Source organism: Aspergillus candidus (genome assembly GCF_002847045.1).
Source record: "Aspergillus candidus strain CBS 102.13 unplaced genomic scaffold BDW47scaffold_28, whole genome shotgun sequence".
NCBI lineage: Eukaryota > Fungi > Ascomycota > Eurotiomycetes > Eurotiales > Aspergillaceae > Aspergillus > Aspergillus candidus.
In genome coordinates, this window is record NW_020194033.1 from 91,834 (window position 1) to 109,052 (window position 17,219).

Consider the following 17,219-nt stretch of genomic DNA (forward strand, 5'->3'; position numbering starts at 1 on the left):
CGCGAGCACAGCAACAACCATGGACGCAGCCATCCAGAAAATCAAAGACATATATACCCAAGCCGACGAAGACACCCGCAAGAGCATCAAGCATGAGATCAACAACCTCCAGACCTTCTTCCGGTCGGACCTGGATCTTGTTAGCTTGATGGCAGACGGAGTGAGTGTCTTGACCTCCACCAACCTGACAGATACGAGCCTGGCTAACCCTAACCCAACGAAAAGCCAGTCAGGTTCGGTATGGCCAAGGTCGGAATTGACCTTGGTACCTTTGAGATGCTCAGAGACCATGGAGGGTCGCTCTCGACGGCGCAGTTGGCGGAGAAGTCGGGTGCTGCGCCGGAGCTTCTAGGTGGGTGCTTGTTACTGCGAAATCAGATCATATCATATATCCCTTGGGGATAACCTCATATGAAGACTCCGCTAAAGATCTATAGAGCGCGTCCTGCGCGCCCAGGCAACTTTCAATCTGATCGACCAGACCGGCGACGACGAATTCAAAGCCAACCGTCTGACCGGCATCCTCGCCGACGAGCATGCCTCTGCATTGCTATCGCACCAGTGAGTGACCTTCTCCTTTTCCTCCTCCTTTCCCTACTCATACATCCAAACCATCAACTAACCCATCCTAAAAGATACGAACTCTTCGGCCCAGCCTTCAGCGCCCTCCCCTCCTTCCTCAAAGCCCGCGCCTACAAACCCGTAACCTCCAGCAAAGACACCGCCTTCCAACAAGCCCACAACACCACCCTCACCTCCTTCGAATTCCTCACCCAGCACCCCGAACACATGGAGCATTTCGAAAAGGGCATGAAAATGATGTACTACGACAACTGGTGGTTCGACGTCTACCCCGTCCGCTCCGAGGCAACAACCCGCTCCCTCCCCGGCGAAACGCTCCTCATCGACCTCGGCGGCTGCCAGGGCCAGCAGGCTATCGCCTTCCGGGCCAAATTCGGCGATGTCCCCGGCCGGGTGGTCGTGCAGGATATGCCGGAGACGCTGGCGGGTGCGGGTCCCGCTGAGGGGGTGGAGCTGATTGCGCATGACTTCTTCACGCCGCAGCCGATTGAGAGGGCGAAGTTCTACTATATGAGGCGTGTGTTGCATGATTGGCCGGATGAGGAGTGTGTGCGGATTCTGAGGAATATTGTCCCTGTTATGGCGCCCGACTCGCGCATTATTATTGATGAGATGGTTTTGCCCGAGAGGGATGTGCCTGAGTTTGCGGTTTATATTGATGTTACGATGTTTGCGGCGAATGGGGGTGCTGAGCGGACTACGAAGGAGTGGAAGGCTTTGCTGGATAGGGCGGGATTGAGGGTGTTGAATGTCTTGCCGTATGATCCTAAGTTGATGTCGGTTATTGAGGCGGTGCCTAAGTAACTGTTGGTTTGGCGGTTTGGGTTGGGGTTGGGGTTGGGTGTGTGGGAGAAAGTGAGATTGTCATCCTGTGAATAGATGCACTGTTATTCTGTGAGATTTATTTTTATCTTTGCTAGGGTAGAAAGAAGATATATTGAACCCGGACTACTGTCTAGTGTCCATTGACCATATCCTCCTTGCCCGTCAAATCGCAAAATGCCTTGAAAGTGGTGAAGGCGTTCTCCTCATCTGGCTTCGTCCCCGTGTTCTCAATGGCGCATTCAGCGGTGGCACCCACGAAGAACACATAGCCCTCGCGGATCTCCTCCGTCTTGTGGCCCACGGTAATCTTTCCGCTGCCACCGGTGCAGATCACGATACTGGGGCCGGCCAGACCGTCAAAGGTCGCCTTGGCCCCAGTCCGGTAGAGGTCCGTCTTGACCACGCTGAACTCCTCAATAGGGGGGTCGTAGAGCATGCAGGATGAGGCACTCGAGTAAGCGGGGACGTTCAGCACGGCGTAGGGATAGTCTGTGGGTTCCAGCTTCTGTGCTTCGATCGGCGCGTAAGAGTAGGTCAGCATCTCGGTGAGCGTGTCGACGTCTTTGAACTTGGGGGTGAACCCGGCCCGAACCACGTTGTCGGATGACGCCATGCACTCGATGATGTCGCCGGAGATATACGCGTGGATGTCGTCGGCCTTGAGGAACATGGCCTCGCCGGGGGCCAGTTCGACGAAGTTGAGGAAGAAGAAGACGAAGAGGCCGATATCGTTCGGGAATTGGTTGTTGAGGCGAACGGCGATCGCGGCCAGCTTGGCCGGGTCACTCGGGTTCGTCTCCGGGGTGGTCGCGGAGGTAGCGAAAGTAGCTGGGGAGCCTTCCGCGGCGGCCACCAGCTCTTTGGCGGCCGTCTCGATGCTTTCCGGCGAGGCGTTCATCAGCGCCGTGAAGACTGCGCGCAGCGCATCCTTGTTGCGCTGCACGACCGCAACATCCTCCGAGTCTTCCGAGCCCTTGACTGCCGACTCGAACTGGGCGGCCGCCTGTTCGCCGACCAACTGACGCAGAGGTGCCACTGCGTTGAGGAAGTGGGAGACCTCCTGCAACGGACGGAAGCCACAGAGACCCTCGAAGGGCGTGATGGCAATGGTCATTTCCGGCTTGTGGTTGTCATCTATCCCAGCACTTATCAGCACGCACGTTCAACGCTAGGCCACCATGATCTCCCACTCACCGGGGTAGTTCTGGGGATCTCTGGCGTGAAGCCTTTGAGCGAGTTTCTTGTTCGGATGCGCCTGGATGCTCAACGCTTTCCTGATCGACAGCACCTTGAACAAGAACGGAAGCTTATTCTCGTATCTCTGGCTCACCTCCGTCGACATGAGAGCCTGATTGTCTTGGACCATGTCGAGGAGGGTGCGCTGAGTCTCGAGGTCTTTGGACGGGAGGGAAGGATGCGTGCCCATCCACAACTACACCAAGTCAGCGGGTCGGCCATGGACAGTGGAAGGATAAAACCACCTCCGCGTACGGTTTCTCGGCGTCGATGGAAAAGTCGGGGGTCGCCGTGGTGGCCGCATATCTCGCAGCGGCGGACTCGGGGCCAACCTTGCCTGATCAGGATCCAATTAGTATGGGGAGCTTTCAAATCACCACGCGATACACCGCTGATACACCACTTACCCCAGTCATAGCTGTTGACGCCTTCAGTCCGTTAATTAGCCTGACCTTCCAACCAAAAGTGGGGATACCCACCGCATTGAAGCCGAAGCAAAGGCACCTGCATTGTGTATAGAGCTCCGGGGTGAATCAAAGAGGAATTCCGTCGAGGACCGATATGGGATTATCCAGAGGGAGGGTAAAAGAAGAAACAAGAGAAAGAATGATCTGGGAGTGGCATCATTGTTATATCTAGTTCCTGGATGGGAAGTGCCCCTCCTGTATGGTAATGGAGTCCACTCCAGGTGGGCGGACGGTCGGCTCCTTGCCCCATTGGGCTCTCCGGATGCAGCTGCGCCTGGCCAATCAGGTTGCCGGGATTATGGAGCCGAATTGGGCAGGCGGTATGAATGGGGTGGGCAGAATAAAAAATAAAATCAAATAAGCCCGACAGGGAGATTGATACGATTGATCTCCAGAGCCATTCCTTCAATTCGGACTGTTTGACTTGTTGACTTGTGTTGCCTCGACCGACTCTTGATTGATCTCACTGGATTTGATTGATTTTTGTCTTTCTTGTTGAATTCCATCCATTGGTCTGTATGTTTCGCGCCTCGTTGCGGTCTGTTTCAGACCCTCTTCGCGAACATGTCTGCTTCTCCTGTCTAGCCCAGCGTCTGGGTTCGCGCTCGTCTCCTCGCTTTTATACGACTGCCGCGTCACCGGTCACATCGGCTGATAAATCTACGGAACACTCGCCGGTGAAAGAAACGAAGGTAGGGCGACAGCTCTTGGCTGACAGATCAGCAGAGCGCTAACATTGAAACGCGAAGTCACAGAAGAAACCGTCGCATTCAGAGAAGAAACCTTCGCCAAAACCAAAGAAAGACGCGAGGTCGAAGAAAACGAATCAAGATGATGGCAAGAAATCGAAATCGGCCCCCGCGGGCGCACCGTCGAACAAAGCTGGACCCCCTCGCATCACCCGGAAGGTGTCCGGAATTGCCGCGTTAGATCGCTCCAAGAACCAGAAGATGACTCGTGAAAAATCGCAGTCGATCGCCTCTCAGAAGCTGCAACAAAAGGTCAAGGGTCCGGTAGCCCAGGAATTGAAAGAGATGGTACCGAATCGGAAATCCCACCAACGCGAACCCCGAAGTAAAGACGCGGTCTCGGTCAGTCGCGCTGTCTATGTCCTGGAAGCTGGATCGGTTCGCTAATCAGGTTATAGAACTCTCCTGTTCAAGCTTCCGTGCAGTCGATCATCACGCAAATCCAGAACGGAAAACCCAATGTCTCGGGAAGCAAGGAAACACCCGAGGATTTGTCGTTCGTCATGAGTTCGATATTTCCCAAGGAAACCGGGTCCGTCGACACGAGCAATCTGAAAATGAAGCGTATGTATCTGACCTGACCTGTGGATTGGCCCGGGGCGCGTACTGATTGCGACTAGCACTCGACTATGAAAGACCGGATGTCCCGCGGCTTTCGTTCGGATTGGAGAGGGTCTTGTTCAAGTATGTTCATCCATGATGTCCTCTCTCCATACACAAAGCTGATGTGTCTAGCCCCGGCGTCTATCACCTCCGTGATCCGCGGTCCCGCGTCTACAACTTCGATCCTTACCTGGGCTCCATCATGCCCGTGTCCGAGTTCGACTTTGACGCGTTAAAAGCCTACATCACCTCCTCCAAGGACGAAACCCTCGCCGGTATCGCCCGAGCCGAGAAGAAGAAGTACATCGGTTCCTCGTCGAGTATGACCTCGGTTCTCTCGCACTTCCACTATCTCCTCTCCAACTGGAGAGGTGTCGATACGCGGATGATGTCCCAGAATTTCCCAGACCACATGCGCAGCTTCACGCGACTCTTGCGATCTCCCGCCGCCATGTTTCTCCGGTATCAGAATGGGACTTATGCCATCGACGCGGACAAGGAATTCGACTCGGCGAACATTCTCATGAACCTGGGCAAGTCCATGGAGAAGCTCCTGACTCTGCCCAAGGAGGACTTTGAGCGCTACCGTCGAACCCACGAGAACAAGATCTCGGCCGAGGAAGAACAGGCCATCCCCGAGGCCTACCACTATTCGACCATGGGCGATTTCCTGATGCGGTCCCAGCTGGACGCCTACGACCCGCGACTGCCTGGGACAGGCATGTTCGATCTGAAGACCCGCGCCGTCGTCTCCATCCGGATGGATGCCCGCAACTTCGAGCACGGGCTGGGCTACGAGATTCGCCATGTCCAGGGAGCGTACGAGTCTTACGAGCGCGAGTACTACGATATGATCCGAGCCGCGTTCCTCAAGTACTCGCTGCAGGTCCGGATCGGCCGGATGGACGGTATCTTCGTGGCCTTCCACAACATCGAGCGCATCTTCGGTTTCCAGTACGTCAGCCTGCCCGAGATGGACCAGGCGTTGCACGGACAGACGGACACCTCGCTGGGCGACGCCGAGTTCCGACTGAGCATCGGGCTGTGGAACAAGATCCTCGACAAAGTGACCGCCAAGTTCCCCAAGCGGTCGATCCGCCTGCACTTTGAGACCCGCGACGCGCAGACCCCGTTCATGTACATATTCGCCGAGCCCGTCACCAACGACGAGATCGAGTACATCCAGACCAAGAACCAAGCCGAGATCGACGCGTACCAGCGCCGAATCCTGAATCTGGAGCCCAAGGACGGCAACGACGACCTCGACGAGACCCCTGCCAGCCCCGAAAAGCCCGCAGCCAACTCCCAGCCTGACGCCCAACCCGACGCACAGGCCGCGTATGACTCGTCCGCGCCCCCAGACGAGTCGTTCCTCGCCGAGCTCGAAGCCGAGGAAGCCGACCTGTTCAAAGGCAAGGAGATCATGGCGATGACGCTAGTGGTCAAGAATCTCGTCAACGGCTCCCCCGTCGACCGGCCCATGGTCTTCCGCGCCGACGACAAGTGGACCGTGGAGTACGAGCTGAGCGAGTTGCAGGGCAAGCAGGTGAGCAGGCTGTACAATGCCTGCCAGACACGCCGGGAGAAGGCTCTGTCAGGCCGCGGCGAGGACGAGGCGGACGCGGCCTCCAACGTCTATATCCGACGACTGCGCGATCTGGCCATGAAGGGGCGTGCCTACCGCGCCAAGCAGGATGATTTCGACAGCAAGCATGGCACGGTTGTCCTGGATGAGGATGTATAATTGTCTGGCAATGATTGTGCCCGGGGAAGTTCCGGTGAATGTATAATAATATCCCGCATAGGTTTTGTTTTATTTTTCTGGGTGGTTTGTACAATATTACGTTTATTGGCCAGAGAGTCGGAATTACGAATGTTGAATTTACATTAAATGTATGTTGACGCAGTGCCAAGACTTCGGGATATCGAGGCGGTAGATGGGCATATCGAGCGTCGGTAGATGGGGATTTCGAGTCGGTAGATAGGGATTGAGGCGTCTGTAATTGATCTTCAAGTTCACAATCCCTACTGAATTCAATACGTCCATCACTATGCCGTCTAACCTCCTCAACCAAGCCAGCTAACGGTCTGCCCTAAGATCATCACCTTACCTCTATATCATATACCTACTTACCTACCTCTGTAGGAATAAACCCACCACATACATACATACATACATACATATAGCATACACCAAGTCCCCATCCCCACACTCTCCCGCAGCGCAAACGCAGCAGCATAGTGCATGCGCTTCAGTCCAATACACCTTACACAGCATAGTACATGCAGTAGCGCGCCTACTTCACTACCTCCACCCGATGCACACACCTCGCAGATCAATGTATAGTGTGTCAACCTGTTGATCATCCTTCGCATATAGGTATGTGATCGGTTATCTGTGCTTCTGCTTGCATATTGCATAGTATGTATGCGCCGGAGATGTCCGGCCTACGCCCCTGCGTCGATGTGTGGGCTGTCACTGCGGGGACATTCTTGAGTCGGCTGCTTTGTTTGTTTTGACTTGCATTGACCTGTATTTTTGAGTATATTGGTAGAAATTCTGAATGTACTCTTACATTGACGGGTTGGTCGATTGATCAATCTACTGAATGGTTGATTATAGGGAAATGGGGCCCTCTTTGGTCTTTGAGACTACTGATTATGTGACACTGTATTTCAGATGTCTAGTTCGTTACTGGCTTGTCTCATGTCACAGTTTGGAGCAGATAATTAGAATTAATCAAGCGCTTGAGATGCATCATCACGCTGGAATCATAGCGCATGCACACGCCCATTATACCCACACTCACATCCACATAAATAGATATACATATTCATCATCATAAAATAATACTTTACTAAAAGTCCAACCAGTCACATCTACAAAGAATACACAAACTCATGGTTCTCCCTATCCGTCAGATCCAACCACTCCTGGTTCTCCATGCGGACATAGTCCGGCGCAGCTCGCTTCAGCGCCTTCTTCTTGTTCTCGCGGTCGTACCACCACCAGATGAAGGTCATGATCAGCAGGCAGACGCCCCAGCAGACGATGATGGTGATTTCAGCGGGGACGTAGCGGGGGGCGTCTTCGGGGCGGAAAGCTTGGGGGCCTTTTTGTGCTTGTTAGCCTTATTCCTTGCTTGCCCTTGTTGTTCTCGTTCTTTCGGGTTGGGAATCAAGAATGGATGAATGGCTTACCAATGATGTTGCCCGCGCAGTATCCAATCAGGTATAAAGCTGCCACTGTGGTTTTCTTGGTGTATCCCGCGACGTTGGAGGAGATGAGCGCGAGCAGGGCGACGAATGGTGTCGGGCTAGCTTGTGTCATGTAGTAGCCGATGAGACGGCCGACGTTGTTGTTTAGGGGCAGAGCCACGATGAGGACCATGCCGACGATGGAGGTTACCAGCCCGCCCATGCTGCACAGGATGCGCTGGCTTGTGTATTGCCCGATGTATCCGTTAAGTAGCAGGGCGACGATCTCGACTGCGCCGCCCGGAGTGCCGTAGAGTAAGCTTTGCTCTTCTGTGTAACCGAAGCTGGTGATCTGAACGAGTGTTAGGATCGCATTTGAGGCAGGGTGAAAGGCTAGCTATCATGGTGGAGGGAGGTTGTATATGGAAATAGAAGGGTGACTGACCAGTTGATTAAAGAAGTTCGTGATACCACCATTAGGAATATTAGCGATGATGGAGAAGAAGAAAAAAGCCCAAGTCATCGGATCCATAAGAGTCTCCAGAATCTGGTACTTTTTGAAATGCTTATTCCCAATACCCTGCTGGTTGACTCGGACGCGGGCGATCGCCAGCAGCCGGTCCTCCTTCTTGAGCCACCGCGCGTTCAGCTGGCTGTCAGGGACAACCCAGAGGAATATCAGTCCCAGCGCGACGGTCAGGAAGCCCGTGACAAGGAAGACGATCTTCCAGGGGTCGATGGCCGAGCCGTGGACGCGGGTTCCGACCGCGATCCCGTACGCCACGAGGCCACCGAAGATCTGGCCCCAGCCGTTAAAGCTAAACCAGATGTTGACCCGGCTGCTGTGTTCGGTTTTGGTGTACCACTGCGGTGGATTGTTAGAAGATGGACTGCCCTGGACGTGGAGGATGGGGCTTACCTGAGCGGTTAATAGTGCGAAGCCTGGGGTGACAGACGCTTCGAAGACTCCGAGGAAGAAGCTGCATGATTCAGTTAGCCTATGGACCAGCCTCGCGTCACGGAAAGAGTCCTACCGAATCGCAACGCCGCCAGAGAAGTTCTTGACGCCAGCGAAACAGCAGAGAATGCCGCCCCAGATAATGATACACGCAGCGGAATATTTCCCCAGCGGAAGCATCTGCAGCAAACGGCTGGTCGGGTATTCCCATGCCAGATAGCCTAGATATTTTGAATTAGGCTTACGCGACGCCATGCAGTCTTCATGTGGTCACCCACCGAAGTAGAACAAACTGGCCAGCCACTGGTACTGGTCATGCTTCAGTGACAAATCCTCCTTGATCCCCATGACGCTAGCGTAAGAGAGTGTGGTTTCTGTCATTTCCGGCTGGTTAACATCCCATCCGGGCGATAGCGTCGCTCTGGAAGAGAAGCAACATACTGTCCAGATAGTTCATGCCGTAGACGACACACATGATTGGCATCATGTGCCAGTCGATCCGCCTCAAGAGACGCTTGTTTGTCGCCTCGTCTAGCTCGATCGCCTCGCCCTGCAGGTCCTGAATGGCCTGCATGGCCTCATCTGCATCGTGGGCATGCTTCTCCAAGGTGGGGTCGACATGTTTCTCTACTTCCACCGTGGGCGGCGGCGCGGCTTTCTCGTCGGCCATGGCGGGCAAACAACTAGTGGAACAAGAAAAAGACACTAGATAAGCCACAGACTGGAGAAAGGGCAAAAAAGGTTGACAGGAATGAAGGATTCAGAAGGAGGGGAGCCACCCGATTTAAAGCCGCCAGATCGATATCCGATTAAGCGTCACCGCAACTTCCCCTCACGAGGAGATGCAAATACACCACGCAAGGGCGGGCTTTTTTTTAAAAAAAACCGGGATAACAGCAACGCATCTTCTCCTCTTCTGGGTCGTTATCTCGCAGCGTTGCAGCGCGCGATATCCGGGGTAGACCTAGTGTACTCCAGTCTCCACTCTTCGCCATCAGGCGAGTGGAGGCCGAGGGGAAACCAAACTACGAGAGTTAGGAAGAGTGGAGAAACGGGAGGGGATGGACGAGACCGTCGGGGAAAGGATGCACGGTGGAGAAGCCCATGGCTTGGAGATTGTTTGGCCGTCATTGGATGGGCATTATCGGGGGGTTTTGGTTAATTGACAAATTCCGTTTCCTTTCTGGTCGCTTTCTTTGTTTGTGGGCTCTTATCTTATCAAGTAACTATTCGCGCGCGTCATTCAGACCATGTGGATATATTGTGGGTTCGATTGGGTTCGCTCTGATAGCCTATGCGTTTTGGGTATGTATCTCCTGGCTTATCTCGTGGCGAGAGAGAGAGGCCATTCTGTTCTTTTCGTCTTTTCGTCCACCCGTCATGACCAGTCCACTACTTCTTGCCGATATTGCTTCTCCCCCGCTGGCCCGTCCGGTTCCGATATAAGGAGAATCGATGTCGTTCGGGCGCTCCAGTCGTCCACGGCGAGACGAAGATAATGCGGGACTCGCGGGATGCGCTGCTCGGTCGGGAGGTCAGACAGACCCGCCTCTTCGATGCCGATGACGGTCTCTCCGATCCGGAGCGCACGCTGCGAATTCCAGAGCCCTTCCTGCCGCGGACACTCCGACAGCAGTCGCATGGCGTGTCGACGGACTACAGGCTGGTGGCAGTGAGTGGCGACCCATTGCAGGGCGCGGATGATGCCCGCCTCCAGGGAGAACGGTCGGTGGTGATCGCCTGGCTCGCGGCGACGATCCTCCAACAGGAGAAGCTCCTCGACCATCGAGACAATGGGGGTAAAACGGTCGGCTTCCGGCTCGTCAGCGCGGAACTGGATTAAGGTGGACCCCACCGATGTCATTTCTCGAGCGAAGTGGGCATCGATGCGCAGAGCTAGCACCGACCGTGGATCAGCCGCCTTCCCCTGCTTTGTCCGCAGAAACCGATCGAGCGCGCCCGACCACGCCTGGAACTCCCGGACCTGTGCAGCGAGTTTCGCCTGTAATTCCTCGACCATCGCGCGAAATCCGGGGTCCCAGGTGGACGGCTTGGCTCCCGCTCCGGGGCGCGTGTTCAAGGCGGGAGCGGCGCAGATGCTCTGGTTCATCAAGAGGGTCAGATGGCGACGCGCTTCACCCAGGTCGGTGAAGGCGAAGGGCATGGCATGCCCGGCCCCAATGCTCGTCACGTGGGGTCTCATGCCGCGGTTGAAGCTCGCCAGGTCCATGTGGAGGCGCGCGAACAGGTCGCGCAACTCGCGATTGATGGTATCGGCGTCGGCGGTCGGCTGCGGTACGTCCAGTCGGTCGCTTTGCTGCGAGATCAGCTTCAGCCCGGAGTCGACGTGATCGAGCGCCTGGTCGTAGTTGGCCCGAAGCATCTCGAGACAGACGAACAAACTACAGCCGAGGAGCGTCAGGTGAGACTGCCGTGCGCCGTTGGGCTCACCCGCGGGTGGGGACGGCGGAGACAGCAGGTTACGAATAGCCAGGTTGTACTGCTGGAGCATGAAGTCCTCCTCTCGATGGCCTACCCCTAGGTATATCCGATGGGCGGCACCGACCGCAGCGACCGCATGGCGCACCAGTGGCTCGGTTTGACTGAGCTGGGGAAGCAGGCGGGTCCAGAAATCAGAGGGGAAGAAGCCGGCCAACGCTTGCGACGTGTGGATACAGAACAAGGCCACATGCTCGCGCTCCGGGACTGTCCCGGGGTAGAGGATGATACGTCCGTTGGGGCTGGGCCGCCTTTGGACGTTTCCCGCGAGGATCTTATCCCGGAGCTGCCTCTGAGACAGTTCGGAGTCGTATCCGTCGCATTTGCGGCCGGTTCTCGTGCATTGCCCGCAGGCCGGGCGAGCTTGGTCACATCGCACATGACGGATCCTGAGCTGGTCAGCGTCTGTCCAGCTAATGGTCCCAGCCGAGATAAAAGAGGATAGCCTACTTGCAAGTGATGCATCCATCGCGTGACCGCGGTTTGTCCGCTCTCCGTTGTTGCATGCTGATTATTCCTTCAAATGTCGGGACAGGATATGGGTTCGCGCCAAGTGACGATTGAAAGGCGTGACGAATGAAACACTAACGGCGAGGAACGAGCCATCCGTCAAGAGCGGTAGTCCAGGGGTGGATTAAATACCCATGGATCGAGGTCGTTGAGGACCTGGGCCATGCCCAGCAGGGAAGCTATTGTCGACGAAGACCCTGGCCAGGACAGAATAGACAGGGCTGAACGGCGACAAGACAATAGTACTTCAGCCTAGACGACCCTAATCCCGGTTGTAAGCGATAATTATAGTAGTAGCCGTAATCACTTAGTCGTCGATCATGCATCGCCCCCAGAGCTCTAAGGGAAGCACAGCCCCCAGCCTAGCTAACCCCGGTGATCATCTGCGACAGGAACCTACCCGGTGCCGAATTGGGTTCAGGTACCTATTGGATTGATCATCTTTGGCGAGGTATTCGAAAGAAGGCCCCTTTCCCTGAGTCATGAGGAGAGGCGCCATCTGCCTAATCCTAGTGTCAGCCTCGTGGGTACACGCCACAAGGAGCGCACTTTCAACAGAAACCGTCAGACAATTTCCACAATTGCAAGGGTTGATAGCTAGAGTGTCTACATCCTTGGTTAGCGTGTATCCTTCCATTGTCTCGGAAAGTGAGGCTGCTCACCGGCCACGTGGAGTGAAGCTTGATTCAGCTGTATCCCAGTATTCAACGTCCAATCATCGGATACTCCGGTTGTTGGATCTGCATGGGTATAGCCCGGTAGACTCTGGAATTGCTGGTCAGAATAGTGGACACAGGATATGACTCAACCAGAAACACGATGGTTGATCAAGAGAAGAAGTGGAATACCTTAAGCACTATAATCACGATGTCCGAAACTATGCGCACAGCCTCGTTTATGCCGACAACCACGCGAACGCCACGAATTACTACACCATGGATGGAAATAACTAATGCTAGTTGATGAAACCCCAGTGACAGGCATGTAGTATAGATTACTCGGCAGTCAGTTGCCCCCAACGCGGGCCATATACGCCTCCCACCCTTCCTTCTGGTACCGCTGCGCCGCCTCGACCGGATCCGGCGCAGCGTAGATGCCCCGTCCCGCAATAATGAAGTCCGCGCCGCGCCCAATAGCCGACTGCGGCGTCTGGTACTGCTGGCCCAGGCTGTCGCCCTTGGACGCGAGGTTCACGCCCGTGGTGAACACCACGAAATCCTCGTCCTCCGACGCGGAGGTAGCCTCCGACTGGATCTCGTTCAGCGCGCGCGTCGACACAAAGCCCATCACAAACCCTTTGTACTTGCGCGCGTAGTCCACCGATGCGGCCGTGTATGACCCCGTCGCTAGCGATCCCTTGGAGGTCATCTCGGCGAGGATTAGGAGCCCGCGCTCTGGGCCGTAGGGGAAGTCCGCGGCGGAGGCTGTCTGCGCTAGAGCCTCCACGATGCCTTCACCGGGCAGGACGGCGCAGTTGATGATGTGCGCCCACTCCGAGATGCGCAGCGCACCGCCATGGTATTGCTTCTGGACGGTGTTGCCGATGTCGATGAACTTGCGGTCTTCGAAGATGAGGAAGTTGTGCTTCGCTGCCAGGGCGTTCAGCCCGTCGATGGTGGCGACGCTGAAGTCGGAGAGGATGTCGATGTGCGTCTTGATCACGGCGATGTGGGGTCCAAGGCCTGTAGTAGCGACACGTCGGGTTAGTACAATTCAATGCTGTCGTGCGCAACGAGAGAGCTTCAAGGTCTTCGGGTGGGGAGTGCGTACGGTCAGCCAGGTCCAGCAACTCCTTGGTCGTCGTCACATCGGCAGAGACGGTGACATTAGATTTCTTAGCCTCGGCAATTTCAAAGAGGCGCCGGGCAAGGGCATTGGGGTGCTTGTTTGCCCTGGCCGTGTAGGTCAATTGTGACTTGGAGGACATCCTGATGCGGAATTGGAGGGGTAATGCGGGGTGACCGATGCGATGGGGAGAAAATCGTCCTGATCTGGCGGGGTCTTTAGGAATCGACCGAATGACTTGGGTCAAAGGTCAAGATGAATGTGTCGGTGTTGAAAAGATGCTTTTCACCGAGAGAAATGCAGGTTGTTCATGGAGTGTCGGGAGAAATTCCTGGTCGCGACGGAGGATCCCCGAAATCAGCCACATCCGGTTAGCCACACCAGTTCTCAGTTCTATACTCGAGATACGCCAACACGGAAATTGTTTCTTTTTACTCTAGAATCTCATAGGTATTAAGATGGATGGTTGATGAAATGCATAATCAGGATTGTGTGAAGGTCGTCCAACCTGGTAATCTCACCAGGTTTACCATTGCGCTCACCGTAATATATATATACAGTGTATGGTGCTGCATCGGCAAGATCTAGAGATTCAATCATTCATGATATTCATAATAAACCAGCTTTACTCTGGGCAATTACAGATTCTCAGGCATCTTCAACAATCCACTCCCCAAAATCAACCCGTTCCTCGGCCAAAGCCTCCACCTCGAAGTGATCTTCTACTTGTCCCCCAGGGCCCCCGATCCGCTCGAGGACAATCCAAACGCCGCCCTGGTTTTCCAAGCCCGGTTGCAGATCAAAGTCCGACACCCGCACTCCAGAGATGGCATCGCTATGGTGTCCATCTTCAGAGCTGGCGAGGATCTCTTTGTACGGTCCTTGGCCCAGCTCGACGGTCATGAGCACCGGCGACGGCCCAACGGGGTGATTCCCAATCAGAGACTGTCGGCTCCGTGCGATGAGCTTGATCCGCGTAAGCCGTGGGACCCGCAAGGGGGCCAGCATGCGGTCGCTCCCTGGGGGTAAAATGCCAATGTCTGATATGCTCGCGAGCCGTCCGGCGGCTTCCGGGGCCAGGGGATCCACTTTGCACGGGTACGAGGAGGAGATCCAGAGTGTAAATCGGCCGAGTTGGTCTGGGGCGAAGGTGGAACACACTATGGTGTAGATCCCTTCGTCGAGGGTTTGTTTCTCGGCGAGACACCCGCCCCGACGATAATCACCGCTGTCCGTGATGATGTCGCGACTCCGAACCCTGGCGACGCGGTTTCCGTTGGACCAGAATAATTTGATGTGTGTCGCGATCTCCGTCTCGGGACATTCTAGCAAGAGGGAGACGTCGGTGGCGCTCGAGACCTTCATGGCGAATTGGGGATTCTGGGGATACCGGGGGGACTCGGCATTTCCGCCAGCCATCGAACCGGTCCATGATCCCTGGACTTTGGTGACGTACTTGTATTTATTCTGCGCGGGCGCGATCTGCACGGGAGCTGTGGACAGAGCGGAAAGTGTGAAATTCTGATTCGAGGAGGGTAGGGATTGCTCCGAGATCACGGCAGTGTAGGTCGTGTTGGGGTGCATTTCCAGCCTCATGAGGGTATTGGGGGAATCGACATAAGGTCCGCGGTGGAGGGCTCCATCACTTAGAGACACTCTTTTCCCGTCCGTGTTGAAGATGTAGATGCTGATGAATCCCGGTTCCTCATGCTCCACAGCGCTGTCCGGAGCGTCATCAATGTTTCCACGGTGCTTGATTGTCTGAAAGTGCTTTCCAAGCAGCAGCCAGACAGTACCCCCGCTCTTGGTGGACACTGAAAATTGCGGGTTCTTCACAAAGCAACCAGCAACGCCTCTGCCGCTCGTGAGATCCCAAGGGAAGTGGATATCCTCGCGGTATCTAAAGAGTCCCGGATTCCAATTCAGATACAGATTTTCAAAGTTTTGGAGAACTTTGTCGCAGTCCATCCAGAAAGACCCAGGCGCAAAAGACGGCTGGTCATGGGTCAGCTCAACGGAATCAAGCGCTGTCTCAATGTCCTGATGAACCATATCCGCTCCAGCCCACGGGTTCTTCACTAGCATCTGGCGACGCCCCTTGGACTCCTTCAGCGCCAATATCGAGTAGTCGTGCTCACTCACAAGTCCGACTTCCGTTTGCTCTCTCTCCGTCAGCTTACCGGTGCCAATGGTGAGCAGCACGTCTCCGTGGCAGAATGATCGGTAAAGCCGCCGCCAGAGATCATCGCTTGTGACGTCCTCATGGTGAAGGAAAATCTGTTCCGGAATCCAACCGGTCAGAACCCACAAATCGGTTCCAGAGTTGCTCCCTGGGAAGTCATATCCTCCCCGGAGCTTTAGATACGCCTTTTCTACCAGGGCAGGCCACAGGAAATCTGGGTTATTTCGATCGACCACGTGGAGTGACCTCGAGGTTTTCGAAGACGGCAAGCGATCATCGACGATCACCTTTCGGAAGCACCCGTTGAAGTAGAAGCGAAAGATATATCTCCCTGCCGGCGAGATCTCGGTTTGCCCAGACTCGCAGGGGAATGCTACAGGGAGATAGCCCTGCACTGGTCAGTCGCACCGTCCATGCTGGAATCAGAGGGCTCAGAGAACAAACCTTGGATAAGCCCCGTTCGGTTCGTGAAGTCGTTGCACAGAGGCTCGCAACAACCGAGCAATCCGTCAGCATGTCCTGGACCAGATCTGTTTTCTCCCTCGGAGACATCACAGGTGTCAGGGTGTGCCCCGTCCGTTCATTAATCTTCGCCAGCAACTCATGAGGCCTCTTCCAGCCGTCGAATAATTGCCTCTGCACATTGGACAGGTGGAGCTCCGGGTGATCGCTGACTCTAGTTAGACCATGTGCACACGACGACGGACATGCCAGCGCCGAAATGGGGCCACTGTTCAAGGTACATACGTAAACGGCTCTTTCCCGCGCTCCAGTTTGAACTCGCTGGGCGCTGGGGGATGTGTCCAAGGAGGGAACACGAAGTTATTCAACTTTGCCCCTTCCAGAAGAATGATCTCCTCGCGAGTCGTCAGTTTGCGGGTGGATGACGGGTGCCGCAGCCCAGATTCGCCCGTGGAATGCACGCGGGCCGCAGATTGCCAATCTTTGGCGCCCTTAATCTTCTCGGCTCGGGTCAGCCATTCTTGGCATTTTGCATCTAGAGCCTGCTTGTCTTTTTGGACAGTTGCGAGGTTCAACGCCTTCATGTAATGCTCCACCACTTCAATGGCCGCCTCTAGGGCCTGGGTTTGGGAGGTAGCTGAAGACACATCCCGCTCCAACCTCTAACACACACCCTCGCGGTTAGCTGGTCCCATGTTCTATTACCACTCCATTTTTCAAGAGAAAGCCGGTATGGGGACAGGAAGAGGATATAGTAACCACGTACTAAGGCCTGAGTAATATGCGACTTCTGAGCCGCAGTGTTTAACGCAGACATCGTGTCCCACGGCGGGTCGGTTGATCTCAACGGTCACACTCCAGTCAAACAACGGCGCACGTTTCTGCGCAATCATGCATCCAGGAGGTCAGCCCGTGTCCTCGAATGATTCGAACCCTCAGCAGTCAGCACCCTCGCGAAGAGGCCCCGCAAAGTTCCCTATCAGCACATTCGTCAGGCAGGCCTGCAGGTGCCGGACGATCTCCAGTACGGAAATCAGTACAAGTATACGAGATATACACTCCGTACGCTTGACAGTCGCTGTTTGACAGACAAAATTGATAATGGTACAAACGTCCATACAAAGGAAATTAGAAGGAGATAAAATCAACCACCGGTGTTCTTC

General features: G+C 55.1%; 7 protein-coding genes across 7 annotated transcripts; 2 read left to right on the forward strand and 5 right to left on the reverse strand.

Annotated features, from left to right (window-relative positions):
• Positions 1-1,386, forward strand: BDW47DRAFT_132095 (methyltransferase B; the record flags this gene model as incomplete). Its single annotated transcript, XM_024817481.1, has 4 exons — positions 1-160; positions 226-352; positions 438-561; positions 636-1,386. The coding sequence occupies exons 1-4, from the start codon at positions 20-22 to the stop codon at positions 1,384-1,386; spliced, it is 1,143 nt and encodes a 380-aa protein (XP_024671243.1). The 5' UTR covers positions 1-19.
• An 88-nt stretch (positions 1,387-1,474) lies between these two features.
• On the reverse strand, positions 1,475-3,271 carry pmi1 (mannose-6-phosphate isomerase pmi1). The gene is made up of 5 exons (XM_024812940.1): positions 3,123-3,271; positions 3,051-3,071; positions 2,889-2,980; positions 2,602-2,839; positions 1,475-2,541 (listed from the first exon to the last, which is right to left on the reverse strand). Exons 1-5 carry the CDS (start codon positions 3,151-3,153, stop codon positions 1,538-1,540), a joined length of 1,386 nt encoding a protein of 461 aa, XP_024671244.1. The 5' UTR covers positions 3,154-3,271; the 3' UTR covers positions 1,475-1,537.
• A 789-nt stretch (positions 3,272-4,060) lies between these two features.
• Positions 4,061-6,206, forward strand: BDW47DRAFT_118110 (Pet127 family protein; the record flags this gene model as incomplete). Its single annotated transcript, XM_024815168.1, has 4 exons — positions 4,061-4,201; positions 4,258-4,423; positions 4,480-4,543; positions 4,595-6,206. The coding sequence occupies 4 exons, from the start codon at positions 4,061-4,063 to the stop codon at positions 6,204-6,206; spliced, it is 1,983 nt and encodes a 660-aa protein (XP_024671245.1).
• Positions 6,207-7,321: 1,115 nt separating this feature from the next.
• BDW47DRAFT_107168 (allantoate permease family MFS transporter) lies at positions 7,322-9,719 on the reverse strand. Its single transcript, XM_024812941.1, has 7 exons — positions 9,060-9,719; positions 8,897-8,992; positions 8,695-8,839; positions 8,580-8,640; positions 8,106-8,525; positions 7,664-8,012; positions 7,322-7,575 (listed from the first exon to the last, which is right to left on the reverse strand). The coding sequence occupies exons 1-7, from the start codon at positions 9,286-9,288 to the stop codon at positions 7,343-7,345; spliced, it is 1,533 nt and encodes a 510-aa protein (XP_024671246.1). The 5' UTR covers positions 9,289-9,719; the 3' UTR covers positions 7,322-7,342.
• Positions 9,720-9,763: 44 nt separating this feature from the next.
• BDW47DRAFT_38770 (Zn(II)2Cys6 transcription factor domain-containing protein) lies at positions 9,764-12,058 on the reverse strand. The gene is made up of 2 exons (XM_024818886.1): positions 11,568-12,058; positions 9,764-11,506 (listed from the first exon to the last, which is right to left on the reverse strand). The coding sequence occupies exons 1-2, from the start codon at positions 11,621-11,623 to the stop codon at positions 9,997-9,999; spliced, it is 1,566 nt and encodes a 521-aa protein (XP_024671247.1). The 5' UTR covers positions 11,624-12,058; the 3' UTR covers positions 9,764-9,996.
• pyrG (orotidine-5'-phosphate decarboxylase pyrG) lies at positions 12,059-13,692 on the reverse strand. Its single transcript, XM_024818885.1, has 4 exons — positions 13,398-13,692; positions 12,476-13,309; positions 12,290-12,392; positions 12,059-12,233 (listed from the first exon to the last, which is right to left on the reverse strand). The coding sequence occupies exons 1-2, from the start codon at positions 13,552-13,554 to the stop codon at positions 12,633-12,635; spliced, it is 834 nt and encodes a 277-aa protein (XP_024671248.1). The 5' UTR covers positions 13,555-13,692; the 3' UTR covers positions 12,059-12,233; positions 12,290-12,392; positions 12,476-12,632.
• A 368-nt stretch (positions 13,693-14,060) lies between these two features.
• BDW47DRAFT_132097 (calpain-like protease PalBory) lies at positions 14,061-17,216 on the reverse strand (the record flags this gene model as incomplete). The annotated part of the gene is made up of 4 exons (XM_024817482.1): positions 16,823-17,216; positions 16,342-16,718; positions 16,039-16,264; positions 14,061-15,983 (listed from the first exon to the last, which is right to left on the reverse strand). Exons 1-4 carry the CDS (start codon positions 16,871-16,873, stop codon positions 14,061-14,063), a joined length of 2,577 nt encoding a protein of 858 aa, XP_024671249.1. The 5' UTR covers positions 16,874-17,216.
• Between the last annotated feature and the right edge of the window lie 3 nt (positions 17,217-17,219).